This window comes from Oncorhynchus gorbuscha, linkage group LG26 (genome assembly GCF_021184085.1).
Source record: "Oncorhynchus gorbuscha isolate QuinsamMale2020 ecotype Even-year linkage group LG26, OgorEven_v1.0, whole genome shotgun sequence".
In the NCBI taxonomy this organism is placed as follows: Eukaryota; Metazoa; Chordata; class Actinopteri; order Salmoniformes; family Salmonidae; genus Oncorhynchus; species Oncorhynchus gorbuscha.
This window is the reverse complement of record NC_060198.1, coordinates 11634842-11661953: the sequence shown is the minus strand read 5'-3', so window position 1 is coordinate 11661953 and position 27112 is coordinate 11634842. Positions and strand designations below refer to the sequence as shown.

Here is a 27112-nt window from a genome sequence, read left to right as displayed (position 1 = left end):
TTGTCTAACACTTGTCTCATGTGGAAATTTTGCTTTGCTCTCGATACAGGATAGGTCATTATAATAACTTAATTTAAAACCACCTCTACAAGGCACGAAGGAATGATCTTTGTTAGTCAAAGGTGAGAAAATGAATTAGATTCAGGGAAAAAAAACAATAACTCCCTTTAATATGTAATGAATCCTTTTCAAGTAACTTTTCTGATCTAACGTCGATAACAAAACAACTATACAAACACCAATGCTACATTAATGTAAACAAGATATAAAAAACGATTCTTATGGTAATAAAACAAGCATTTGCTTTAGTATTCCCCTTTTTATGTGGATTTTCTTTTACCAACCTCCAAGTTCATGGTAAAAATGTCAAGTTTTTAGAACAATATGGCAATGTAACATTCAGACATGTTTTCTTTTTTAGTCATAATGCTCAGATGCTAAGTTCAGTGGTTTGCCGTTTCAGATAACTGGCGAAGTCATGTACATTTTAGCCATGCATTTTGATATTGCATTCATTTACGTAAAACCCTTATATTAATTAATCTCCTGCATTTCCAATTTTGTTACTGTCGGCTGCGGATCTCCTGACAAGTCAGAGTTTGTAAACGCCTGTTGGCCACTAGGTCAAAAGATTAATGCGATCTGACCGCTTCTGTGTCTGTGAGAGGTGTGTGTGTGTGTCAAAATAATCACGAACAGATGGTACTAAACAGACTCCTACTGCTGAAGCAGACTCTTTCAAGGCATTAGTGAGACAGTTCCCGTGCTGGCGTGAGGACTAGTATAAGGTGGCGGGGGGAGGGTCTCATATCCTATAGAACTCTGTTTCACATGCCTTCCTTGTTGAGCACTCAGACCGAGGAGACGGAGAGTAGGACGTGGGAGGAGAAGAGACGCGTTGCTTTAAAAAAATTTTTTTTAAAGAGTCCGGCGCCCCCTCTGTGGGTCAATGGAACAGGCTTGTTGTCTGTGCATCCTTTCAGTCTGTCGCCCCCTGGGTGGGGCTAAGTCAGGTGGGAGGGGCAGGAGGAGCGAGAGAGGGGTGGGTGTGGCTGATGGCTCTATGACAGGTAGTGATTGGCTGGGGTAGGAGAGATGATTCTATGACAGGATGTTGGACATGAACTCAAAGAATCTTTTGGAGTACTGCTCTGGGTTTACGGTGGAGATCTCTGCCCCGGCCTGAGGGAGGGACAACAGAGAGTAAAGTGTAAACATATGCACATTAGGAACATACAACTACAATTTCTCACAAGATCATCTTCTACTTGAAACTACTATATGATCTAGCATCTTTGTAGCCTAAACACTTGGCTTCATGTTAGGTCAGATCTAGTCCATTACTCACCCCATGTTTCACAGTTTTGGCAGCATGTGCAGCTTTTTTCTTAGCGTCGTAGTGCGTGAGGATGTCGATGATAGCCATGAAGTACACTTCTTTCTTCACAGCACCTACCACAAGGAGCAAGACAGTGAAAAGGTGTATAAATAGCAAGTATTACTTTTCACTGGGCTGTCCCATGATGTCTGTTCAAAAATTAGTTTAATTTTCAAATGTTAATTCAAGATGCACTATACAGAAATTGCTCCAACATTTCCTGGTTGCTTACCTATCTACACACAATACCCCATAATGACAAAGTGAAAACGTGTTTTTAGACATTTTTGCAAATGTATTGAAAACGAAATACAGAAATAGCTCATTTACATTAGTATTCACACCACTGAGTCAATACTTTGTAAAAGCACAAGGTAAGTCTCGAAGAGCTTTCCACACCTGGTTTGTACAGCACTTGCCCATTGTTATTTTAAAAATTATTCAAGCTCTGTCAAATTGGTTGTTATCCTGTTGAGTGTAGGGGGCAGTATTTTGATGTTTGGATGAAAAACGTACCCAAATGAAACTGCCTATGTCTCAGGCCCAGAATCTAGAATATGCATATAATTGTCAGATTAGGATAGAAAACACTCTAAAGTTTCCAAAACTGTCAAAATATTGTCTGTGAGTATAACAGAACTGATATTGCAGTCGAAAACCTGAGGAAAATCCAACCCGGAAGTGCTGTTTTTCCTGAAAGCTCTCTGTTCCATTGCCTGCCTTCGCTCCATTTAAAGGGATATCAACCAGATTCCTTTTCCTATGGCTTCCACATGTTGTGAACAGTCTTTATACATAGTTTCAGGCTTTTATTTTGAAAAATGAGCGAGAAAGATCACATCGTGTCATTGGATGGCTGGGTGCCAGCAGCGTTTTGCATGCGCAACAGCTTGAAGCAGACATTTTCTCCCTCTCTCCTATTGAAGAAGGTACAGTCCGGTTGAAATATTATCGATTATATATTGTAAAAACAACCTGAGGATTGATTATAAAAAACGTTTGACATGTTTCTACGAACTTTACGGATACTATTTGGAATTTGTGTCAGCCCGGTAGTGACCGCTCGAGCCTGTGGATTTCTGAACATAACGCGCCAACCAATTGGAGGTATATTCTGGATATAAAAATAATCTTTATGGAACAAAGGGAACATTTATTGTGTAACTGTCTCATGAGTGCAAACATCCGAAGATCATCATAGGTAAGCGATTCATTTTATTGCTTTTTGACTTTCATGACTAATCTACTTGGCTGCTAGCTGTTTGTAATGTTTTGTCTGCTGAGAGAGATGTCCTTACATTAACGCTTGGTATGCTTTCGCCGAAAAGCTTTTTTGAAATCTGACACGCCAGGTGGATTAACAACAAGCTAAACTGTGTTTTGCTATATTACACTTGTGATTTCATGAAAATTAAATATTTTTTGTAATTTAATTTGAATTTGGTGCTCTGCAATTCAGCGGATGTTGACGGAAATGATCCCGCTAATGGGATGGGTGCATCAAGAAGTTAATCACTGCTAGACAACCGTCAGGTCCTTTTTTGCAGTATTATTATAAGTGACTTGTTGCAAAAAGGATGCATGTTTTGGATTATGTTTTATTCTGTACAGGCTTCCTTTTCACTTTGTCATTTAGGTTAGCATTGTGGAATAACTACAATGTTGTCTATCCATCCTCAGTATCCTCCTTTCACAGCCATTAAACTCTGTAACTGTTTTAAAGTCACCATTGGCCTCATGGTGAAATCCCTGAGTGGTTTCCTTCCTCTCCAGTTTGGAAGGACTCCTGAATCTTTGTAGTGACTAGGTATATTGATACAGCATCCAAAGTGTAATTAATAACTTCACCATTGCTCAAAGGGATATTCAATGTCTGTATTTTGTTTAACCATCTATCAATAGGTGCCCTTCTTTGCGAGGCATTTCAACTTCCACTTTTTTATTAATATGTAAACATTTCGAAAAAAAAAAACATAATTCCACTTCGACATTATGGGGTATTTATTGTGTGTAGGCCAGTGACAAAACATCTCAAATGTAATCCATTTTAAATTCAGTCTGTAACACAACAACATGTGGAAAAAGTCAAGGTGTCAATACTTTCTGAAGGCACTGTAGATAGAGAGTAGCACAAATATAGCACAATTGCATAGAAAAATCACTTGACAAAACTCAAGAAAGAGCGTCTCTTACTGTCGTTGCTCTTGATTGCGTAGACGTCCACGGAGGAGTCGAACTCGCCGGGGCTGAAGAACCCGCCAAAGTTGAGGGGGTTCCCAGGGCTGTCTGGAGGGGTGCCAAAGGAGCCGGTGAGTGCTCCTCCCATCCCATCGTTCTCGTACTCCTCCTCCTCTCCTCCTGCCTCCACCTCCATCTCCTCCTGCTCTGCCCGGTCCACATCATGGATCCCCACCAGCAGACTGTAGTCCATGATCTTCAGAGTGGCCAGGAACTGATGTACACAAACGGGAGAGATGACAACAAATGTTCATTTGGGAAATTTCCCTGGACGACATTAAACTCACTATTCTTCTATTTGTCAACCTAAAGTCATGTCTTTGTTCACAGGTACTTAGGTGAAACTGGTTGAAAGGACTAGAAACAAAACACAATGTGCAGAAGTCCATTTACCCGGATATTTAAACAACGACGACTGTAATGAGAATAAAAAAACAACATCAATCCGAGCAGCCGTGAGATGTCTCCTACCTCTACGTCGCGCTTTAGTTTCTCCAAGAAGTACTTCTTGTTGTCATCTCCTATCTGCAGCTTCTGGCCCTCGTTCAGAAAGTCGTTGTCTTTGAAGGTGGGGAGTTCCTTGGCCTGAGCAGAGTGATAGAAATTAGAATCAAAATATTCAGAGACTGGCACAAATGACAGAGGTCTTTCTTGCTGTTAATTTTGATGCATGAAAAGTAGGCTCATTTGATTCAGTTTCCACTCATTGTCCTTGGATTGACTTTTTAGGGAGCACAACTATTTCAGCTATTTCCTCTTGTTGTAATGGTTAAGACGGTGGGTTTCTTGAGCGGAGCTGCTCTTCCTCCCGGGGAGGTCCGTTCCATGATCTCGCCATCACGGTTGACAACTCCATTGTGACCAGTGAACGTGATCCTGGCCCCACCAGGTTCTGTCCGTCCCTCACTGGGCGTGAACCAGCAACCTTCTGTTCCCAACAACAACTCAGCAGTCACAAAGCAGTCCATCATGCAAGACCGCTCTACTGTGAGGGGAAAAGTACCTCCAGGCTCTGTCAGCCAGGAAGGGAAATAACTACTTAGGATAGGATAAAGTAATCCTTCTCACCCCCCCTCCCCTTAAAATATTTAGATGCACTATTGTAAAGTGGCTGTTCCATCTTCTAGGTAAGACGGTGGGTTTCTTGAGCGAGAGGTCCGCAGTACGAATCCGACCAGTGACATTGGCCCCACCAGGTTCTGTCCGTCCCTCACTGGGCGTGAACCAGCAACCTTCTTCAGAGCGAAATAACTACTTCTAGGTTTCAGAGCGGGTAATGTAACTCGCATGGTGGATACTACTAGCGCACACAGCTAACTAATCCACATGGACTACACTCACCCCCTTTTGACTTCCCCTTCTGCGCAGCATGGACAGCAGTCGGACATGGCCCAACTGTGGATGTGTTATTTCATTTGTGCTTCATTGTCATTAGATGGAAAAATCATTACTTCTGCACTTTTCTAAAAGTATTTTGGGCTATAAATGAGTTTTGTTTTTAGCTGGTTAGTTTGATGCTTTTTTTATAGCATGATCCACACAATTATTTTGGGTTCCTGTCATTGTTCCCCAACTCTAATCATCGTATTTATGTAAAAGAACACACCTTCTCTTTGTCACTGGCTTCCCTTGAGACTGTGGAACCCTGAATGAGAAGGAAAGAAGATCATTCACAGAGATGTTACGGAATTCAGAGTTAGACAGACATTCGTTGCATCTTTGTTCCCCCTTTGTTTCTCCTGGACTTGACAGTATGGTTATAACATTGTCATATTTCAGAAAGCAGAATTGTCCCCCCCCCAGAAAGCCTGTCAGCCACAGAGGTGTTTGTTGTGAAGGGAAACGACATTCTGTGAGTCAATAGGCATCTACGCCATCACACCTCTATTCTCAGTGTTGTTGCCCATGCACAAAGAGACAGATTTACTGAGCTTTTCCACAAGAGCAAAATTCTTAACCATTTCCCCTTCTAAATAATGAGCTCCCGAGTGGCGCAGCGGTCTAAGGCACTGCATCTCAGTGCAAGATGCGTCACTACAGTCTCTGGTTGGATTCCAGGCTGTATCACATCCAGCTGTGATTATCACAGGCTCTGATCAGGCCCTACACCCAAATAAGGGCACTGCGTTCATCCACCTCTGGCCTGCTCGCCTCCCTACCACTGAGGAAGTACAGTTCCCGCTCAGCTCAGTCAAAACTGTTCGCTGCTCTGGCTCCCCAATGGTGGAACAAACTCCCTCACGACGCCAGGACAGCGGAGTCAATCACCACCTTCCGGAGACACCTGAAACCCCACCTCTTTAAGGAATACCTAGGATAGGATAAAGTAATCCTTCTCACCCCCCTTAAAATATTTAGATGCACTATTGTAAAGTGGTTGTTCCACTGGATGTCATAAGGTGAATGCACCAATTTGTAAGTCGCTCTGGATAAGAGCGTCTGCTAAATGACTTAAATGTAATGTAAATGTAAATTGGGAGTCCCATAGGGCGGTGCACAATTGGCCCAGCGTCGTTCGGGTTTGGCCGGGGATAGGCCGTCATTGTAAATAAGAATGTGTTCTTAACAGACTTGCCTAGTTAAATAAAGGTAAAAATAATAATAATAAAAAAGAATACATCACATGAGCAGAAAATAGTCTATAAATCTAGACTTAAGTAAGTTGCTGGAGTTCTACTGGGAACCGGAATACTCTGCAAGCACCCTATGCATTGAGCTTGTTATAAATGCCCTTACCCCCAATGAGCGCCAACAGTGTTACAGCTGTAAGTGTGCTCCTAGTGCCCTACTGGAGTTTGTGTACTACCAGTAAGTGTTCTCCCAGTTAGTTCCCTCCAAGCTAGTGTGCATATCGACACCTACCTTCAGGTCGTACTTGCGGTGCACGGTGAGACGGTGGCTGAATACATTACGGGTCACCACCAGGTACGTCTCAACCCCGTCCACTGTTAGCCGGTACATGCCCAGGAACTGGGGGAGCAGAGTGCTGCCATGACACTCCACTATGAACTGAGGAGACCCAGAGGAGGAGGATGGAAATATAGGGAGAGGAAAGGAGAGAGAGAGAGAGAGAGGAGGAAGGAGAATGAGTAATGCAAAGGAAACAGTGGGAGAGCTCCAGTAATGACGTCGGCATAATTGTTAGCTATTACAGAAGGATAGTCCCGTCAAATCGGACAGTTCACAGATATTTCTGCAGCACCACATTGAAAGGTCCTCGATATTTGAGGACAACATGCTCCCTTCAACATGTACTACATGCATGTTTGTACAGAAAATATATATTTTTTAAATTCTAGCGTGTTATATTTGTGCCTGCGGTAACTCTCCCACCTGGTGGTACTTCTTGAGGATGTTGTGCATCTCGGCGATGTCTTCGCTGGACACCGTCTTGATGACAAAGCGGTGGTCGTAGCTGGACAGGAAGCGGTTGCCAAAGCGCCCCTGGGAGTCGCTGTTCAGCGGGGCGCTCCTCGTCAGAGAGTTCTGGTGATGATCCACCACAGGAGGGAGCCCGGGGGAGGGAGAGACATACAGAACAGAAAATTGAGGCTTTGGCGTGAATGAAAAGCCCTCTACAAAGAAAATGTTTCATAATTACTTCACGAGTTAGTAATGGATCAATGGATTTCATTTACAGAGCTATTCCAGGCTCAAAAAAAACCTTCACACAGGGATCCATTTAGCAAGGCTACCAAGATAGTTGAACTTAATGTAACAAACTATGCTTGGTATGATTCTCTAAACACTAAAAACACACACTGTTTACACATGATAACTCAGTAAAAAGGGGGCAGTCTTTTAGTTCTATATCAACAAATCCAGAGAAAGACTTACTACATTGGGTTGAAGGGTGAAATCCAGAGAAAGACTTACTACATTGGGTTGAAGGGTGAAATCCAGAGAAAGACTTACTACATTGGGTTGAAGGGTGACATCCAGAGAAAGACTTACTACATTGGGTTGAAGGGTGACATCCAGAGAAAGACTTACTACATTGGGTTGAAGGGTGAAATCCAGAGAAAGACTTACTACATTGGGTTGAAGGGTGACATCCAGAGAAAGACTTACTACATTGGGTTGAGGGAGGAATTGGAATCTGCAATGAGTTAAACTGGGCAGGGAACAACCGGGAGTTCCCTCTGGTACTCTGATCTGCTCTGTCCTTAACTGTCCTCCAGCCTTTTGACATTACTGAGCTGTGCCAAGCAAACGTCTATCCTCACTCTGTCTTTCAGTTCGCTACTGTGAACCCATCCTCAAACGGTCTTTCTCGTCAGTTAACCCATCCTACATTCTTCCCCCGTAGACATCTCCACACGGGAGACCATATTTTACCTGGTAATCCTGGTCATCGATGGAGAACCTCTCCCTCAGGTTGCGGAACACCATAGGGCAGTACTCTTTGAATTTAAAGCGGCTGGGCAGGTTCTCTCTGAGGCATACAAGAGTGTTGAAGAGTGTTAATATAGAAGAGTGTGTTAGCCCATTAGCAGTCAGAGCGTTGATGTCATCTGAGGAAGCATTGGAACAGATAACGGAAATGTGAGAATCAATTGGCCAGCATATACTACACTAGAGGTGCTTCACTGCGAGGATGATTTGCAATGCAAAGATAATCCGTTAAGTGTTCGATGAATGTTTTGACTACAACCCCAGTGTAGTGTGGTGTAGTGGAGATCGCCAGAGGCATAATCCTGATTTGACTGATGCAGGAAAATAAAAGTAAGGCATGTGATATATCAGAAGATGTGTAGTAGATTTACCACCAACCTAAAATAGTCATATAAATCATACAGTTTATCCAGGTTTTAAACTTATTTTCTGTATAATTAGCTTCTAAAATATATGTAAACGGACCATTATTGTCTCAATTTGGTGTTTTCTTAGAAAGCTGTGAGTGCTATTACATGACACAATGTCAGTACATCTCTCAATCCCTCTATCATTCTCCCTCCCTCCCTCCCTTCCCTCTCTCCCTCCCTCCATCACTCTCTCACACTCCATTTTCCATTCTTCCTATTTGTCAAAAAGCCTGCCCTCAACTACCAGTTAAGAATTCAAGGTTGGAAAAAACACTTCTGTGCCAGCCCTCTCCTCACCCTCTCTCTCTCCCACTCCCTACCAGCCTCTTTCCCCCCCCCCCTTACTCCCTCCCTCATTACTCGAGAATGTATTCACACATGACTGTAAGTCGCTTTGGATAAAAGCGTCTGCTAAATGGCATATATTATTATATTATTATTATTATAGTACTTGTTACATTACAACTTGTCTAAGTCCTATCATCAACTGATTTCAGACAGTTTATGGCTGTGGATTGATTGCATTGTTTGAATGGAATGTTGGCATATTGGCAGTTCACTTGACAAAATGTATGGAATCATTCCTCTAAAACTGTCTGGCTAGCTAAATTCTTCAAATGCATTACATTACACAATATCTTATCACAGCACTGGCAAACCATGGTTGACCAACTCCCTGACCAAAATGCTGACTGTTAGCACGTCATAAGAAGGTTCATGTCCATTCTATTACTCTAAATCTATGGTTAGTCCATTAGCAGAGTCAGTGTCTGAGGAACTCACTGGACTAGATCAAGGAAATATGAGTAGCTCCTAACCAGCTTACTAGAGGTGCTTCACTATGAGGACGATTTCCATTGTAAAGCTGCTCAGTTAAGTGTTCAGTTAATGTTTTGACTACAACTCCAGTGTAGTGGGGATCGCTAGACCCATGGTGAGTTATATTACAGGTGATAAGAGGAACTTGATCTGGCTAGTGATTTAAAAGCACACCACATCATAGACAATTGGGACAACCAAGTCAAGACCTTCTCTCTCCTAATCAGTAGCATAACGTAGTGTTAGCAGATTTCAGGTAGTACCGTACCGTATATTTTAGACAATGCAGCTAAATTGGCCTCTTGTTTGAGTTTATATGGTGGGCAGTAATATGGTGTGCAGTAATATGGTGGGCAGTAATATGGTGGGCAGTAATATGGTATGGCAGGTTGCAAAGTTAGGACTCGGGATACCTACTTGTTAAATAGGTGGTTGTCCACTTTGATCTTACTGTAGGCTTTAAAATCATCAGGCATCAGCATTACTGGTACAGGCACGTTACTTAACTCGTTGATCTGAAATAGAGGGGAGATAGAAAGAGCAGGAGATCAGAATAGAATGCTAGAGCAGGGAAGAGGAGGTCAACACACTAATCCCCACACCAGACCAAACTGCAGTGAACCAGTGTCTATTTACTGACAATCATTCACTTTGGACCAAAGCGAACTGACAGCAGTGCTCTCTGGCTGAGTCCCTTGTCACACTGTTCATCTTATCTACCGAGACAGATTCACCGTAAGGAACAGACTGATTCCCAGCCCTCTCCATAGATTTATGAACTCCAGACAGTAAGAGGAGGGACAGGGAGGGAACGTGAATAAACGCTTCAAAAGAAAAAAAAGGAGACAAGAACAACATCCGGGAGACACAGACTCGGCTAAAATAGGAGAGAAATGGGAAAGTTACCTTGAGGTAGAAAAATAATAGCATACGGAGCACAAACACATTGAGTTGTATGGAATATGCAGGACATAGCCAAGTAGCCTCCCATAGAGCTGGGGTTTTGAGTTATATCAGGCTCTCTCTGAGACTACTTCAAGGGATAGACTCTCATTCAACTGTCTGACATGCTATAATGATCACCGTCTATCATGCCGACAGGTTATGCTCTGGTCAATTTTTTTATTTAACGAGAGAAGTCAAACAAAGAACAAATTAATATTTACAATGACAGCCTACACCGGCCAAACACCACTGGGCCAATTGTGCGCCACCCTACTGGACTCCCGATCACAGCCGATTGTGATCCAGCCTGGATTTGAACCTGGGTGTCCGCAGCGATTCCTCAAGCACTGAGAAGCAGTGCCTTAGACTGCTGCGCCACTCGGGAGCCCAAATGAATGTGTCCTTCAAAAGTCTCATCATATTCATTTTGTCATTAGAGGCATGGCTTAATGCCTTCAGCAGGCAGACACAATCGATATGTTGGATTATGTCTAATCAACCTACACACAAGGTTTGATGAAGGTGGCCGTTTGTAGCTCAGTTGGTAAAGCATGGCGCTCGTAAGGCCAGGGTAGCGGTTCGATTCCCGGGACCACCCATCTGCATGACTAAGTCGCGTTAGATAAAAGTGTCTGCTCAATGGCAGATTTTATTGTTAAGTTTGATGAAGGTCCGTATCAGATTTGAAGATGTAGGTTATTCCCGGTGTTGGAAAGCCTGTAAAGGCTGGCATTATCTACCATCAAGACTGAATCCAAGTTTTTGAAGGGAGCTTCAATTAAACCCGTGTTTGGCTATTATGCTCCAACTGACAAAGGTATTCTCTGAGCAAAAGCTTAGTTCGGAACTGAATTCATCCGGCTTTGTGACTAGCAGAACGACGTTACGACTGACGACCAAGATTAAATATATTGAAATATATGAAATGAAATATATATAAAGATGTTCCGGAGTTCTAAATTGAGCAGCTGCTGAAAAATGAGCTCCTGTATATATTGAGATTTAAATGGGTTTTTAGAGTGAAGTACATCAAAAAAATCAAGAGAAAACTGCAAGACTCAATAGAAGACAAAACAAGGAACAAACCAAAAAGACAGGCTTTTGAAAAATTAACTATTTTTCATAAAATTGTACAGTTATCTTAGCTAGCTGAATTGCTAGCAGAATTGTTTACTTGTTGCTAAGCAGTTGCTAGGGACTCTCCTGGAAGAAGCTAGCTAGCTTACAAAGAATAACAACAAAAAATATCTAGTTAACAGAAGAAAGGAAGACAAAATAAGGACAAAAGAAGGACAGAAGAAAAAGGAAAAGAAAGAGGACAACATAGTGAAACAGTACTTCTATTGCAACTTGTATTTCGTCGTCCTAACGTAGTCGACACTGCTATCTGCCCAGCAGCTAGCCAGCTAGCATACGTCCACCGTCTACCGAATTGCAGCACTGTAGAAACTATTACACTCAACTGAACGACTTGATTAGTGTAGTGTTAGCTAGCTACATAGTTGTCTTTGCTGTCTTCGTATCCAAGATAATTGTGTAGTTTAGAGCGTGTAGTCTTAGAGTGATTATCTTAATTTACTGAGGTTAGCTAGCCAGCTATTTGTCGTCCTTAACGTAGGAGACACTGCTAGCTAGCCAACAGCTAGCCAACGTCTACTGAATAGAACTTCCGCACTCAACAACCCGGTCGCATTCCGCTTCGCTCCACAGGTAGTATCACATTTTTCATTTCATTTCATTACAGCACAACGGTTTGATTTGTTTGATCGTAGCTAGCTACATAGCTAGCTACATAGCCGTCTGTGTATCAAAGATAATTGTTGTCGTTCTTTTAACGCAACGTAACGTAATCAACACTGCTAGCTAGCCAGCTAGCCCCCGAATAGCAGCACTGTAGAAACTATTACACTCAACGGAACAACTTGATTAGTGTAGTGTCAACAACGCAGCCACTGCCAGCTAGCCTACAAAGTCAACAACGCAGCCACTGCCAGCTAGCCTACTTCAGCAGTACTGTATCATTTTAATCATTTTAGTCAATAAGATTCTTGCTACGTAAGCTTAACTTTCTGAACATTTGAGACGTGTAGTCCACTTGTCATTCCAATCTCCTTGCATTAGCGTAGCCTCTTCTGTAGCCTGTCAACTATGTGTCTGTCTATCCCTGTTCTCTCCTCTCTGCACAGACCATACAAACGCTCCACACCGCGTGGCCGCTGCCACCCTAATCTGGTGGTCCCAGCGCGCACGACCCACGTGGAGTTCCAGGTCTCCGGTAGCCTCTGGAACTGCCGATCTGCAGCCAACAAGGCAGAGTTCATCTCAGCCTATGCCTCCCTCCAGTCCCTCGACTTCTTGGCACTGACAGAAACATGGATCACCACAGATAACACTGCTACTCCTACTGCTCTCTCTTCGTCCGCCCACGTGTTCTCGCACACCCCGAGAGCTTCTGGTCAGCGGGGTGGTGGCATCGGGATCCTTATCTCTCCCAAGTGGTCATTCTCTCTTTCTCCCCTTACCCATCTGTCTATCGCCTCCTTTGAATTTCATGCTGTCACAGTTACCAGCCCTTTCAAGCTTAACATCCTTATCATTTATCGCCCTCCAGGTCCCCTCGGAGAGTTCATCAATGAGCTTGATGCCTTGATAAGCTCCTTTCCTGAGGACGGCTCACCTCTCACAGTTCTGGGCGACTTTAACCTCCCCACGTCTACCTTTGACTCATTCCTCTCTGCCTCCTTCTTTCCACTCCTCTCCTCTTTTGACCTCACCCTCTCACCTTCCCCCCTACTCACAAGGCAGGCAATACGCTCGACCTCATCTTTACTAGATGCTGTTTTTCCACTAACCTCATTGCAACTCCCCTCCAAGTCTCCGACCACTACCTTGTATCCTTTTCCCTCTCGCTCTCATCCAACACTTCCCACACTGCCCCTACTCGGATGGTATCGCGCCGTCCCAACCTTCGCTCTCTCTCCCCCGCTACTCTCTCCTCTTCCATCCTATCATCTCTTCCCTCTGCTCAAACCTTCTCCAACCTATCTCCTGATTCTGCCTCCTCAACCCTCCTCTCCTCCCTTTCTGCATCCTTTGACTCTCTATGTCCCCTATCTTCCAGGCCGGCTCGGTCCTCCCCTCCCGCTCCGTGGCTTGACGACTCATTGCGAGCTCACAGAACAGGGCTCCGGGCAGCCGAGCGGAAATGGAGGAAAACTCGCCTCCCTGCGGACCTGGCATCCTTTCACTCCCTCCTCTCTACATTTTCCTCCTCTGTCTCTGCTGCTAAAGCCACTTTCTACCACTCTAAATTCCAAGCATCTGCCTCTAACCCTAGGAAGCTCTTTGCCACCTTCTCCTCCCTCCTGAATCCTCCTCCCCCTCCCCCCTCCTCCCTCTCTGCAGATGACTTCGTCAACCATTTTGAAAAGAAGGTCGACGACATCCGATCCTCGTTTGCTAAGTCAAACGACACCGCTGGTTCTGCTCACAGTGCCCTACCCTGTGCTCTGACCTCTTTCTCCCCTCTCTCTCCAGATGAAATCTCGCGTCTTGTGACGGCCGGCCGCCCAACAACCTGCCCGCTTGACCCTATCCCCTCCTCTCTTCTCCAGACCATTTCCGGAGACCTTCTCCCTTACCTCACCTCGCTCATCAACTTATCCCTGACCGCTGGCTACGTCCCTTCCGTCTTCAAGAGAGCGAGAGTTGCACCCCTTCTGAAAAAACCTACACTCGATCCCTCCGATGTCAACAACTACAGACCAGTATCCCTTCTTTCTTTTCTCTCCAAAACTCTTGAACGTGCCGTCCTTGGTCAGCTCTCCCGCTATCTCTCTCAGAATGACCTTCTTGATCCAAATCAGTCAGGTTTCAAGACTAGTCATTCAACTGAGACTGCTCTTCTCTGTATCACGGAGGCGCTCCGCACCGCTAAAGCTAACTCTCTCCTCTGCTCTCATCCTTCTAGACCTATCGGCTGCCTTCGATACTGTGAACCATCAGATCCTCCTCTCCACCCTCTCCGAGTTGGGCATCTCCGGCGTGGCCCACGCTTGGATTGCGTCCTACCTGACAGGTCGCTCCTACCAGGTGGCGTGGCGAGAATCTGTCTCCTCACCATGCGCTCTCACCACTGGTGTCCCCAGGGCTCTGTTCTAGGCCCTCTCCTATTCTCGCTATACACCAAGTCACTTGGCTCTGTCATAACCTCACATGGTCTCTCCTATCATTGCTATGCAGACGACACACAATTAATCTTCTCCTTTCCCCCTTCTGATGACCAGGTGGCGAATCGCATCTCTGCATGTCTGGCAGACATATCAGTGTGGATGACGGATCACCACCTCAAGCTGAACTTCGGCAAGATGGAGCTGCTCTTCCTCCCGGGAAGGACTGCCCGTTCCATGATCTCGCCATCACGGTTGACAACTCCATTGTGTCCTCCTCCCAGAGCGCTAAGAACCTTGGCGTGATCCTGGACAACACCCTGTCGTTCTCAACTAACATCAAGGCGGTGGCCCGTTCCTGTAGGTTCATGCTCTACAACATCCGCAGAGTACGACCCTGCCTCACACAGGAAGCGGCGCAGGTCCTAATCCAGGCACTTGTCATCTCCCGTCTGGATTACTGCAACTCGCTGTTGGCTGGGCTCCCTGCCTGTGCCATTAAACCCCTACAACTCATCCAGAACGCCGCAGCCCGTCTAGTGTTCAACCTTCCCAAGTTCTCTCACGTCACCCCGCTCCTCCGCTCTCTCCACTGGCTTCCAGTTGAAGCTCGCATCCGCTACAAGACCATGGTGCTTGCCTACGGAGCTGTGAGGGGAACGGCACCTCAGTACCTCCAGGCTCTGATCAGGCCCTACACCCAAATAAGGGCACTGCGTTCATCCACCTCTGGCCTGCTCGCCTCCCTACCACTGAGGAAGTACAGTTCCCGCTCAGCCCAGTCAAAACTGTTCGCTGCTCTGGCTCCCCAATGGTGGAACAAACTCCCTCACGACGCCAGGACAGCGGAGTCAATCACCACCTTCCGGAGACACCTGAAACCCCACCTCTTTAAGGAATACCTAGGATAGGATAAAGTAATCCTTCTCACCCCCCCCCCCCCCTTAAAATATGTAGATGCACTATTGTAAAGTGGCTGTTCCACTGGATGTCATAAGGTGAATGCACCAATTTGTAAGTCGCTCTGGATAAGAGCGTCTGCTAAATGACTTAAATGTAATGTAAATGTAATATTCTGGTTATGAGGGCCTTGAGGAGAAGGCTCTTTTGACAGCTTTCTTGTAATCGCCCAAATTAGCCTGCCGCCTACACCTTGAATCTACACCCAGCCTCCACCACACACACTAAACTTGTCCATGATGAATATCGCAGAATACATCACAGGATGATTATTACAGCTTCACTAAATATGCGAGTTTGGTTCATTCATGCCATTGTTTTCTCCATTTGAAGCATGCATTCTTTCCCTGGTCTACAAGAACTGCCTATTTGACGATGGTCTATATTTATCCTTATCTTTCTTATATAAGGTATTGAAATGTACATCAAATAAGCTCACCAAAAACACAGCAAGCAGAGGGGGAAATCAATTGAGAAAGAATCATTACAGACAATAGTACATGCAAGATGTAATGTACATGTTAGTGTGTAGGCAACATATTGAAAGGCATGCAAACATTGGAAGTGAAATGATGCATCAGCACTGTTATTCAAATTGTGGGTGAAGCGAATCCAAAAATAGGGCATCATATTCATGCTAAAGACAGTTATCTGGAGGTGTCAGTCAAGCAGGGAAGGGGGTGTGTTCGCCTACTACTGCTGGCCACAAAAAAAAAATGGAGCCTTGAAGCTCTCTGCAATGCATTTGGCGATCGCTGCATTCATGCTAGTGAGAAACTTGATGCATTTGGTGAAAAACAGTCTCAATAAAGTCTATTTTAGGATGAGTTGAAGACGATGTCACTTTTCCCACTCAAATTAGACTAACTGTGAACCTATTATTGTTATGTGTACTCCACACTAAACCACGTTAAATCATGAATACAGGCTAGAATCTGAAAATGTAAGATTTGCCGCTTTATTATTCATTGATGCCTGTAAAACAATAGGCAGTCAGGCTGCGCTTGGGGCGTAATGCAACTTGCTGCTCTCCAACAGTCACACCCCTCTCTGGCCTGCGCTAGACAGAATGGATGCTTTGGTTGGAGCAGTGCTCACGACCTCCTCCCCTAACCAACTAACTAGCTCACTTCAGACCACCACACATCCCACGTTCTTACAGAACAGAAGACGTTATGCAGCTTGTGCCGAATAATTCCTGCATATTGCGCGGGGCAATGTCAAATGTTTATGTTCAACGTCGCAGCTATATTTGCTGCACATTTTTAAAGCGCACGCGACTGGCACACCAAATAGCTAGAATGTTGCTACATTGATATTCCTGACCAGGGAGAATGGTGACTGGTTAACAGCTTTCACCTAAGCATCAGACTAAGTACCTGACTAAACACCCATACACTAGACTACTAGACGACGGATGAGCTCTAAAATTTACTCTGGTCAATCAAGCAGCTGGCTAACTACCGCGTTACCGTTACACCATAAAGACAAACAAGCTAGCGTGGGAACATGAACAAAAATGCATTTACCGTATGGTTGACACCCCACATTAAAACGCTGAGAATAGGCTCACTTGCACGAAATAGTTTCACTTTCTGTCCTATAAAATGTTTCTTTTTCGTCTTCGTTTTGCTAGCGCTCACCGGCGCAACGCTGGTACAGTTGGATGACATGTCTCCTGTTGGGAATAATTTAGGAAACGCAAGACAGCACTGTAATCAAGCAGGCTAGTTTGGGTCGTAAGCACTCCAGACAACGAAATGTACTTTTAAGAGCGTGATATCTATACGTGCATTGTCGCATCCAATTTGCAGGGTCTTTGAATCAAATTAGATTCTGTAGTAAATTAACGGGATTGCATGTTGCGCGGTCACCACCCTTCCTCCCGAGCAGGCCACACGGTTCAGTCCGGAGCGGCACACAGACCAGCTGTTGGCATATATAGCTAGCCAGCCATCTCGCTACAGGCAAGGTTGCCTTTAGCTACGCCGCAGTCTTCTTTGATAAGTAATACACTCTTAGTGTACAACTCCTCTCCTTTCTGTGGTCGTCTGCTACCCACAACGGTTTGAGGTGATTTTATTTAGAGGTTAGTAATCCCATTATGATGCGCCTGAGATTGTTGTCACCAGTTTTGGGGTCTCCTCAAGATGGCGTCTAGACTGAACGTCGCAAAGCGAAGTGCGCCCCCAAGAGGCAGAGAGTAGAAGCGCGCGTACTGTAGTCGGTACATTTTGGTGTGAAAATCAGTAAATCTCTGTATTTGTAAAAGCTGCAAATGGCAAAAGTAATGCTGTGGATCAGATATCAGGATTTCTCATAGAGTAAATGTGTCATTCATACTGAATGGTGATGAAGCAGAAAAGGCATACATATCATGTGTAGGCATATGCTATAAATCTTGCACGTTTTACAGTCAAATTGACCCGCAAAATCCTACAATAAATCCAATAATATAGTTATCAATGTTCTGTAGTAAAAACTTCAGGATTGTCTCTAGGGGACCATTGTCTAGGGGGGCGTGGTTTTCCGTCTAGAAATGGTTGTCAAAATAGAAAATGAATGCAATGACTCCTTCATAAACAAATGTGGTTAATGTATAGAGGGGAGGGTGTTTTAGTGACTTGTCCGCGAGAGTTGTATTTATTCTTTTTATAAAATGTTGCAAACACAATGTATATGGCAAGCGGCAGGGACTGAAAATAATATCACGTGACCATAATGGGCGGTCCTCTGACTATGTGGGGGAAAAAAAAGCCATTTTCTGGCGCTGCTGCAAGATCTAACGTTAACCAACTCAAAATAATTAACCTGTATCCACGTCGGGAGGTACGGGTGTTTTTCATGTCAAGTCAGGTAGGAAGCAAAGGCATCAATTGTTTTTATTCGCATATCGCGATGCACAGGTACATCAACACACAAACGGAGGTACTCGGTGTTATGTTTGGATTCTCTCTTGTTCGTTTCTCATATCCAGTCCTGTCACTGAATTTAAGATGGCTGCTTTGTTTTCCACTCTCCATCTAAGCGTATTTTTCGTCTGTCTTTACATAGTTTTTATAAAGAATGTCTATAATGCATAAGAACCCACTGGTATAGGAGGGGCTCATTGTGGGTCTTCTCGGGGTTTGGGGTACGTGCCTCCCCGTGCACAGGCCCCACTGGGGTAGTCGGGTCTAGACTAGAGCAGTTCCAAACGTATTTTGTTACATTGATGGATGGGAAATAAAAAATAAAAAACAATCAGGCTGGAAATAATTACAAAATAAATAGTCATATACTATACATGCTTCTAACTATACATGCTTCTATACATGCTTCTAACAAAAACACGTGATCCATATTATTATAGACAATGTCAGTGGACCACATCAACATGTCAGTACACATTTTGTATGTATAGGCCCTGTGTTGGAAAACAAATCACAACAGCAGAAAAGGTCACTAAATGTGTCATGTACTTTAGTGGTTCAAATCTTGCTACCCAGTAAATCATCTTAAGTAATTATTATTATTTTATTTTTTTCCAGATCCTTCCAGATGGATAAAATGCAACCCAGTCGGCTAAAAATCACAGAGCTGAATCCTAACCTGATATGCCCACTATGTGTGGGCTACTTCATCGATGCCACAACCATTGTGGAGTGCTTGCACTCATGTAAGATTCCTAAGTCCACTGCATTATTCTAAATGAATATGAACCAATAATAACATTACTAGTATATGGGCTAGAGTATATGGCCTATAAACTGACGTAGAAATGCATTTTCTTTTCATAAAAAGTCATACAGTAAATCACCAGCATTAACTCTGTCTTCTTACTCCAGTCTGCAAGACGTGCATTGTTGCCTTCCTGGAAACCAACAAGTTCTGCCCCAGATGTGATGTGCAAGTACACAAGACGTGTCCACAGCTCAGCATCAGGTTAGTCACATTGTGTGTGTGTGCGCGCACACACGTCTCTCTCGGAGTACCTATGTTATTATGCATCTATAAGTGCAACCAACGTGCTCTTATCTTTAGTAAGTGGCTTTATCATTTGCATATCCTTTCTCAGGTCAGACAAGACTCTACAGGACATTGTATACAAGTTGGTGCCTGGATTATTCAAAGGTAAGACCATATCTCTTGAGTAAGGGGGTGGGTTTTCTATACAAATACTGAACAAAAATATAAAACGCAACTATATCAAAGATTTTACCGAGTTACAGTTCATAGAAGGAAGTGGGTCAATTTAAATTCATTTATTAGGCCCTCTTCTATGGATTTCACATGATTGGACAGGGGCACAGCCATGGGTGGGCCTGGGAGGGCATAGGCCAACCCACGGGGGAGCCACGCCGAGCCAATCCGAATGAGTTTTTCCCCCAAAAAGTGCTTTATTAAAGCCAGAAATACTCCTCAGCACCCCCCCCTCAGAGGATGAAGAATGGTCTGTGGTTGTAAGGCCTTTTTTTATTGAGTAGATCAGTTTTAATATTGAAGACCAATTGTAAGTCGCTCTGGATAAGAGAGTCTGCTAAATGACTTAAATGTAAATGTAAGATATTTTGTGGCTTCTATCACTAATTGTCTGCATCATTTCCAATACCCCATTTTTTGTATATATATATTGCTGTCATCAAGGCAAAAGGTGGCTACTTTGAAGAATTTAAAATATCAAATATATTTTGATTTTTTTAAACACTTTTCGTTTCTATATGATTCCATGTGTGTTATTTCATAGTTTTGATGTCTTCACTATTATCCTACAATGTAGAAAATAGTACAAATAAAGAAAAATCCTGGAATGAGTAGGTGTGTCCAATCTTGTACTGTATGTGTATATATATCTCATACTATTGGTTGCTAGAATTGTGTATAATCATTTTTATTAAACTTTCGTAGGTCATTTTGTGCATCAGTTCATAAACCATGTGCAATGGTTTAACCATAATATTTTTTTGTAATATTTGCTTAGTCTTTTCTGGTGGATTAAACTGAAATTGCAACCAACTTTAAGACTTGTTTAAAAAAATATATATATTTTTTAGATTATTTCATTTTCAAACGACCGAAGGTGAGAGGTTGTTATCTGTTAGATGCAATGCCAAATTCTCTAAAACAACGTACAAGGTGGCTTATGGTAGAGAAATTAACATTAAACTCTTTGGCAACAGCTCTGTTGGACATTCCTGCTGTGGAATTGTGTTGCGGCTTTTTTATTGCCCCCAACACAAGGTGCACCTGTGTAATGGTGTTTCATCTGCTTCTTGATATGCCGCACCTGTTAGGTGGATGTATTATCTTGGCAAAGGAGAAATGCTCACTAACAGGGATATAAACAAATATTTGCACAAAATTTGAGAGAAGTATGTTTTTTGTGCGATTGGAAATTTTAGATATTTTATTTCAGCTCATGAAAAATGGGACCAACACTTTACATGTTGCATGTGTTCAGTGTACATTTCAGTATTTTATAACGAGCATATTTAGTGATAATTACAGTATAATAAGCCTGTTTGAGACTTTGCCCATGAAAAGTTGCCCCCTTTAATAATTAAAAGCGGACACGTGCCAATGTCTTTTTCACTCTAATAACTTTATTGTTCTGTTTACATCAGATGAGATGAAACGAAGGCGGGACTTCTACACAAACCAGGAAAACCAACACCTGGAGCCAGGAGAAGTGGTGGAGGAGCCGACTATTATTGCAGAAGATGAAATCATCAGTCTCTCCATTCAGTTCCATGAGAAGATCAAGTAAGTTCTAGAATGTGTGATCTCTTAATATTTTATAGTATAGAACAGACTAAATGTGTTACAATAGGGCTGTATCTCTGTGCAAGTATGTTTTAACAGGAAGCTGGGTAAAAGAAAGCACATCAAAACAAAGATATGCTCATCTTAATCCATGCTGTTTTTCCATTTGCTTATAGAAGTGACACACAACCTGTGGATACAGGAGACAATGTGAGTGATTCAACCATAAAATGCTAACCCAATATACATGCAAACGCTAATGTCAATTTGTCATCCACACTCTCTAAATGATAAGAAATGCCATTTAGCATACGCTTTTAAAAGCGACTGTCATGCATTCATACATTGCAAGCGCCATGCTCTACCAACTGAGCCATACAGGACCACATTTTTCTAACATTTTCATATTATTATCATGCCCTTACCCTCTAGTTATAAATCTGTTCTAACCACACGTACTGTTCTCTTCATTTTCAGACCAACAGCAAACGCTTCCTGCAATGCCCGGCAGCCATGACAGTCCTGCACTTAGCCAAGTTCCTGCGTAGCAAGATGGACATTCCGAACACCTTACGGGTAATTGCTACAGGCTGCACAGCATCGCCTCACAACTCCATAGAAAGCCACAGTATACACCAACAACCCCTTTGTCTCAATACTGTATTTGAGTGACAAGCTGCATTCCGATACAGTAGATCATGCATGCTTTCGCGTAGGTGGACTGGCCCTACTATCCCCCCTTCTTGGACTTGTGTGCGATTTAATGTGTAATAATGATCTCTACCTTGACAGATTGAAGTGCTGTACGCTGATGAGCCCTTAAAGGACTACTACACGCTGATGGATATTGCCTACATGTATTCTTGGCGACGTGTAAGTGCCAACTGACACACTGGCTATAACAACAACACTGACCAAGCTTCAGTTGTCACTTCCAACGCTAATCCCAACTTCACTAAACATCTACGTTGCTAGGTCCTAGGATCTGAGTGATCTTTCACGTGTTCTGGAGAGTTCTCATCTTCTCTCTGTGACTCTTTGCAGAATGGCCCCCTCCCCCTGCAGTACTGCGTCAAGCCCACCCGGAAGCGTCGAAGGCTGTCCCAAGGTGCCGCCCAGGCCCACTCCGACGGTGTCAACACAAGCCCCACCTCTGAGAGCGACTCCCACAGCGACAAGGCCCTGAGCCCGGCTGGTCAGGTCCCCAGAGCCTCCACCCTGCCCAGCCCTGCCCTCCGAGGCCAGCCCTCCACCCTTCAGAGCCCCAGCGGTACCACAGGACCCAACGGTACTCAACGGCTCCCTCTAGCCTCCAAGTCGGGGAGCAACGCACGCAAGGTGAACGTCAACGGCAAAAGCAATGGAGCGGCGACTGAGACTAGGGGAGGGGACAAAGGGGCGGTATCCGCCACCAACCTAAATCTGATACATCCCAGAAACATGGAGAGTGAAACAGAATTGCCCCAAAATGTCGGAGTAGCCCCTCAATGGACCAATGGACAGACCAAGAGAAAATCTGCCAAGAGAGTACTGAGGGAGAGGGCGATTGTGATCAGTAAACAGACTGTCAAGTGCAGCCAAATAGACATTTCATTTCAATGTGTGTGTGTCTGTGCGTTAGAGTAAACATGCATACAAAATGTACAATATGTATCCAATGTGAGCATTCGTACATACCTGGTCATGTATATAGAGTATCTTTTATACAGGATATTGTAATTGTTTTGTAACTGTATGATATGCAGTCGGTTCAACGATTCCTTTCCCCAAGTCTTCACAATTAATTTGGCTTTAAAATATCAATTGACAAAATGCTGAATGGCATTGCGATGCGATTGTCTATCTGTATGGGTATGTAATATATATACACACACGCAGTTGAAGTCTGAAGTTTACATACACCGTAGCCAAATATATTTAAACTCAGTTTTTCACAATTCCTGACATATAATCCCAGTAAACATTTCCTGTCCTAGGTCAGTTAGGATCACCACTTTATTTTAAGAATGTGAATTGTTAGAGTAATAGTTGAGAGAATTATTTATTTCAGCTTTTATTTCTTTCATCACATTCCCACTGGGTCAGAAGTTTACATACACTCAATTAGTATTTGGTAGCATTGCCTTTAAATTGGGTCAAACATTTTAAGGTAGCCTTCCACAAGCTTCCTACAATAAATTGGGTGAATTTTGGCCCATTCCTCCTGACAGAGCTGTTGTAACTGAGTCAGGTTTGTAGGCCTCCTTGCTCGCATACTTTTTTTTCAGTTCTGCCCACAATTTTTTTTATAGGATTGAGGTCAGGGCTTTGTGATGGCCACTCCAATACCTTGACTTTGTTGCCCTTAAGCCATTTTGCAACAACTTTGGAAGTATTTAATTTTAAATTTAACCTTTATTATACTAGGCAAGTCAGTTAAGAACAAATTCTTATTTTCAATGACAGCCTAGGAACAGTGGGTTAACTGCCTGTTCAGGGGCAGAACGACAGAGTTGTACCTTGTCAACTCGAGGATTTGAACTTGCAACGGTTGATAGTCCAACGCTCTAACCACTAGGCTACCCTGCTTGGGGTCATTGTCTATTTTGAAGACCCATTTGCGACCAAGCTTTAACTTCCTGACTGATGTCTTGAGATGTTGCTTCAAATTAACCACACAATTTTCCTACCTCATGATGCTATCTATTTTGTGAAGTGCACCAGTCCCTCCTTCAGCAAAGCACCCCCACAACATGATGCTGCAACCCCTGTGCTTCACAGTTGGGATGGTGTTCTTCGGCTTGCAAGCCTCCCACTTTTTCCTCCAAACCTAACAATGGTCATTATGGCAAACCAGTTATATTTTTTGTTTCATCAGATCAGAAGTTATTTCTCGAAAAAGTACTATCTTTGTTCCAATATGCAGTTGCCAACCGTAGTATTGCTTTTTTTATGGCGGTTTTGAAGCAGTGGCTTCTTCCTTGCTGAGTGGCCTTTCCAGTTATGTCGATATAGGACTCGTTTTACTGTGTATTTAGATACTTTTGCACCTGTTTCCTCCAGCATCTTCACAAGGCCCTTTGCTGTTGTTCTGGGATTGATTTGCACTTTTCGCACCAAAGTCCATTTATCTCTAGGAGACAGAATGTGTCTCCTTCCTGAGAGGTATGACGGCTGCGTGGTCCCATGGTGTTAATACTTGCGTACAATTGTTTGTATAGATGAACGTGGTACCTTCAGGCTTTTGGAAATTGTCCCCAAGGATGAACCAGACTTGTGGAGGTCTACAATTTTTTTCTGGGGTCTTGGCTGATTTCTTTTGATTTTTCCATGATGTCAAGCAAAGAGGCACTGAGTTTGATGGTAGGCCTTGAAATACATCCACAGGTACACCTCCAATTGACTCAAATGATTTGAATTAGCCTATACGAAGATTCTAAAGCCATGACGTAATTTTCTGGACTTTTCCAAGCTGTTTAAAGGCACAGTCAACTTAGTGTATGTAAACTTCTGACTCACTGGAAATGTGATACAGTGAATTATAAGTGAAATAATCTGTCTGTAAACAATTGTTGGAAAAATTACTTGTGTCATGCACAAAGAAGATGTCCTAACCGACTTGCCAGAATTATAGTTTGTTAACAAGAAATTTGTGGAGTGGTTGAAAAACTTGTTTTAATGACTCCAACCTAAGTGTATGTAAACTTCTGACTTCAACTGTATATGTGTGTATATATATATATATATATAAAACCTAGAAATATAAAGGCAAGATCTGTCTTCTTGCCGTCAGTCATACTGTATATAATAACTCTGCTGTATGTAGATAGATGCAGTACTTTCTACTGGTAATGGCCCCAATCACCAAGGACAATAGATATGTACGAAACATTTGATGCACTTTCTTTGAAATGCAGATCACAGTATGCGAGTACTAAACTTCCCTGTGCTTTGACATTAGAAAAGCCATTATATTTATCAAGCCTCAAGCAGCACTACAATCGTCTGAAAAACGTAGCTTACTGTACGTTTCTCAGCGTTACATACCGGTACCCGTTCTACTCACATCAGAGAAATGAGCTCAAAGGGAATTGTATATCTGACCATGTACACCTTGTTGTATTTTCATACACTTTTGACATTCCCTCAATGTATATTTTGACCATTCAATGATATTATTCTAAAATATCAGCCATATGTGCATGTTTAGGTCATTAAAATGTTTACTTGCTTGGTTTTGAGTTCGGTGTCCCATTCTGATTAATTTTTAGGTTATATTCTTGAGTAGTTCAAATATCAGAACTTGCCAGTGCTCCTGTGATAAGTCTCCATTTGGACCTTTAATACATACATCTGTTACATTGCTATCAACAACAATTTTGTATTATCATTATGCTGCTATTTAGGAAGGTTTAACTTGATTTTAAGTTGGGATCCACGGTAACTATGTGCTCTCCAAAGAATCTGGATTTTCATGACTTCAAAGGCAGAGGATGTTTTCGGTTGAAACATTGCATTTCTTCATAAGTGCTCGTACAAAACAGATTATGGGATGGCAAAATGTGACAGTAATTAAGAGAAAGTAAAAAAAAAAGATTTGATCGTTTTAATTTCAACACAGACAGAATACACCATGGAGGAAATAATACTGTTTTTAGATCTATAGAAATACATCTTAATTCATCTTACATCAAGCTTATGATTTAGTGTTCTATTACAATACTTGATTTTGAGAAACAGTCCATCACAATACTTGTGCGTATCATTAGTGGAGCATTAAAATGTAAAATATGTGTTTCATCACAAGTCACACAGGGCAATTCCACGGTAACAGAACAATGCTGTGATTTTCAGATTTTTCACTTTCAAATGTATGCCAACCCCCCCCCCCCCCCCTGATTGCAAAGTTTAAGACACTGTTATTCTGTTACCAAACTTTGCATCTGCACTCCAGTAAATGTGTTTTGTGGAGATTGTTAAAACTAGTCCTTGTGCATGAAGATGAATGGTTTGAATAACTTTAATCTTTGGTTTTTACATTTTAAAGTGAAATATCTGAATCTCAGCATCATTCTGTTATCGTGGAATCGCCTCATAACAAGTATCACCTTGCAAATGGTTTATCATGTGATGAATCCTTAATTGACTTGTTCGCAGAGCTCTTATCATGCAAATCTTGTATGGATGACAATGGGAGATTTGTTCAAAGCTAGTGCTAAACCCAGAGTTTCCCATTATATTCTAATGAGGCCCCTAAGGCTGCGTTTAGACAGGCAGTCTAATTCTGATTTTTCCCCCCCCACTAATCTGTCTTTTGACCAATCACATCAGATCTTTTCACATTAGATCTAAGCACGTCAGATATGTATACATCATCTGTTCGCTGTCAATCACCCTTCTGAACCAGTGATTAGGGTCCTCCTTCTCCAGGACCAGAACTCAGAGGACCCACACCACAGTAAATTTGGACAAAAACACATGCAGCTCCTATCCATTCAGAAGTCTGTGTTCTCTGGGAGCAGGGCAGACTGGATGAATTCCTGCTTGTGAGTGTTGTCGCAGTATGGTGGGTTAGCGGTGTACTTGCAGCCACACAGCTAAGCTTTGGAGTCCTTCTCAGGGACGAAGCGCTGAGGTAACAGGCCCTGGGCTTTAGTCTTGTGGGTTCCATCACAGAAAGGCTAAGACAGAAAGATGGGAGAAACAAGCCGGTGATTGAGTACCTGAATAATCTGCTGCTTTGGTATGCTAAAGCCAATCTGATCCAGAGTTCAATGAACCCGTATCAATGAAAGCAGAGCGATGGGCAGAGCTTTGGGCACATGGTGGTGTCCACAAGTGCACCATGAGTGACGCTTTCCACATACAAGCTCCGCCTTGAAAGGCTTTTTGGAAGCGATGACAGGCTCAGTGGATAGAGTGGAGCGCTGGACCTGTAACGTAAGTTTCAGATTTAGTGTAGCGAAACAGATTTCCTTTATGCAAATGCAATGAATGCACCCTACAAATGCCTATGTGTGGTCAGCAAACACGAAAATGGAAAATGATATTACGGCAGATAAAAATACAAATAAATC

General features: G+C 43.1%; 2 protein-coding genes across 5 annotated transcripts; one reads left to right on the top strand and one right to left on the bottom strand.

Annotated features, from left to right (window-relative positions):
- Positions 1-153: 153 nt before the first annotated feature.
- On the bottom strand, positions 154-17476 carry LOC124015643 (phosphatidylinositol 5-phosphate 4-kinase type-2 beta-like). Of its 3 annotated transcripts, XM_046331012.1 has the most exons (12): positions 17108-17476; positions 16844-16992; positions 9658-9755; positions 7955-8051; positions 6950-7102; positions 6479-6625; positions 5223-5261; positions 4958-5011; positions 4088-4201; positions 3572-3830; positions 1349-1452; positions 154-1182 (listed from the first exon to the last, which is right to left on the bottom strand). In XM_046331012.1, exons 2-12 carry the CDS (start codon positions 16985-16987, stop codon positions 1102-1104), a joined length of 1290 nt encoding a protein of 429 aa, XP_046186968.1. In that variant the 5' UTR covers positions 16988-16992; positions 17108-17476; the 3' UTR covers positions 154-1101. The 3 variants fall into 3 exon arrangements, with proteins under 3 accessions (XP_046186968.1, XP_046186967.1, XP_046186969.1); XM_046331011.1 differs by having other exon boundaries at positions 16844-17476; XM_046331013.1 differs by lacking the exon at positions 4958-5011 and having other exon boundaries at positions 16844-17476.
- A 569-nt stretch (positions 17477-18045) lies between these two features.
- Positions 18046-23153, top strand: LOC124015870 (polycomb complex protein BMI-1-like). 2 transcript variants are annotated; one of them, XM_046331347.1, is made up of 9 exons: positions 18046-18170; positions 18845-18972; positions 19142-19238; positions 19372-19427; positions 20918-21056; positions 21233-21266; positions 21534-21632; positions 21849-21929; positions 22101-23153. In XM_046331347.1, the coding sequence occupies exons 2-9, from the start codon at positions 18855-18857 to the stop codon at positions 22680-22682; spliced, it is 1206 nt and encodes a 401-aa protein (XP_046187303.1). In that variant the 5' UTR covers positions 18046-18170; positions 18845-18854; the 3' UTR covers positions 22683-23153. The 2 variants fall into 2 exon arrangements, with proteins under 2 accessions (XP_046187303.1, XP_046187304.1); XM_046331348.1 differs by having other exon boundaries at positions 18065-18143.
- Positions 23154-27112: the final 3959 nt, after the last annotated feature.

What these genes read in the sequence shown, in the direction of transcription:
- LOC124015643 (XM_046331011.1), bottom strand. Translation starts at nt 16,987, where the DNA reads ATGTCATCCAACTGTACCAGCGTTGCGCCGGTGAGCGCTAGCAAAACG. An exon ending in GAAGGGGAAGTCAAAAGGGG is followed by an intron (nt 4,202 to 4,957) that starts GTGAGTGTAGTC and finishes CACTCTGCTCAG; the next exon opens with GCCAAGGAACTCCCCACCTT. An exon ending in CGCAATCAAGAGCAACGACA is followed by an intron (nt 1,453 to 3,571) that starts GTAAGAGACGCT and finishes TCCTTGTGGTAG; the next exon opens with GTGCTGTGAAGAAAGAAGTG.
- LOC124015870 (XM_046331347.1), top strand. Translation starts at nt 18,855, where the DNA reads ATGGATAAAATGCAACCCAGTCGGCTAAAAATCACAGAGCTGAATCCT. An exon ending in CAGTTCCATGAGAAGATCAA is followed by an intron (nt 21,057 to 21,232) that starts GTAAGTTCTAGA and finishes ATTTGCTTATAG; the next exon opens with AAGTGACACACAACCTGTGG. An exon ending in ACATTCCGAACACCTTACGG is followed by an intron (nt 21,633 to 21,848) that starts GTAATTGCTACA and finishes CTACCTTGACAG; the next exon opens with ATTGAAGTGCTGTACGCTGA.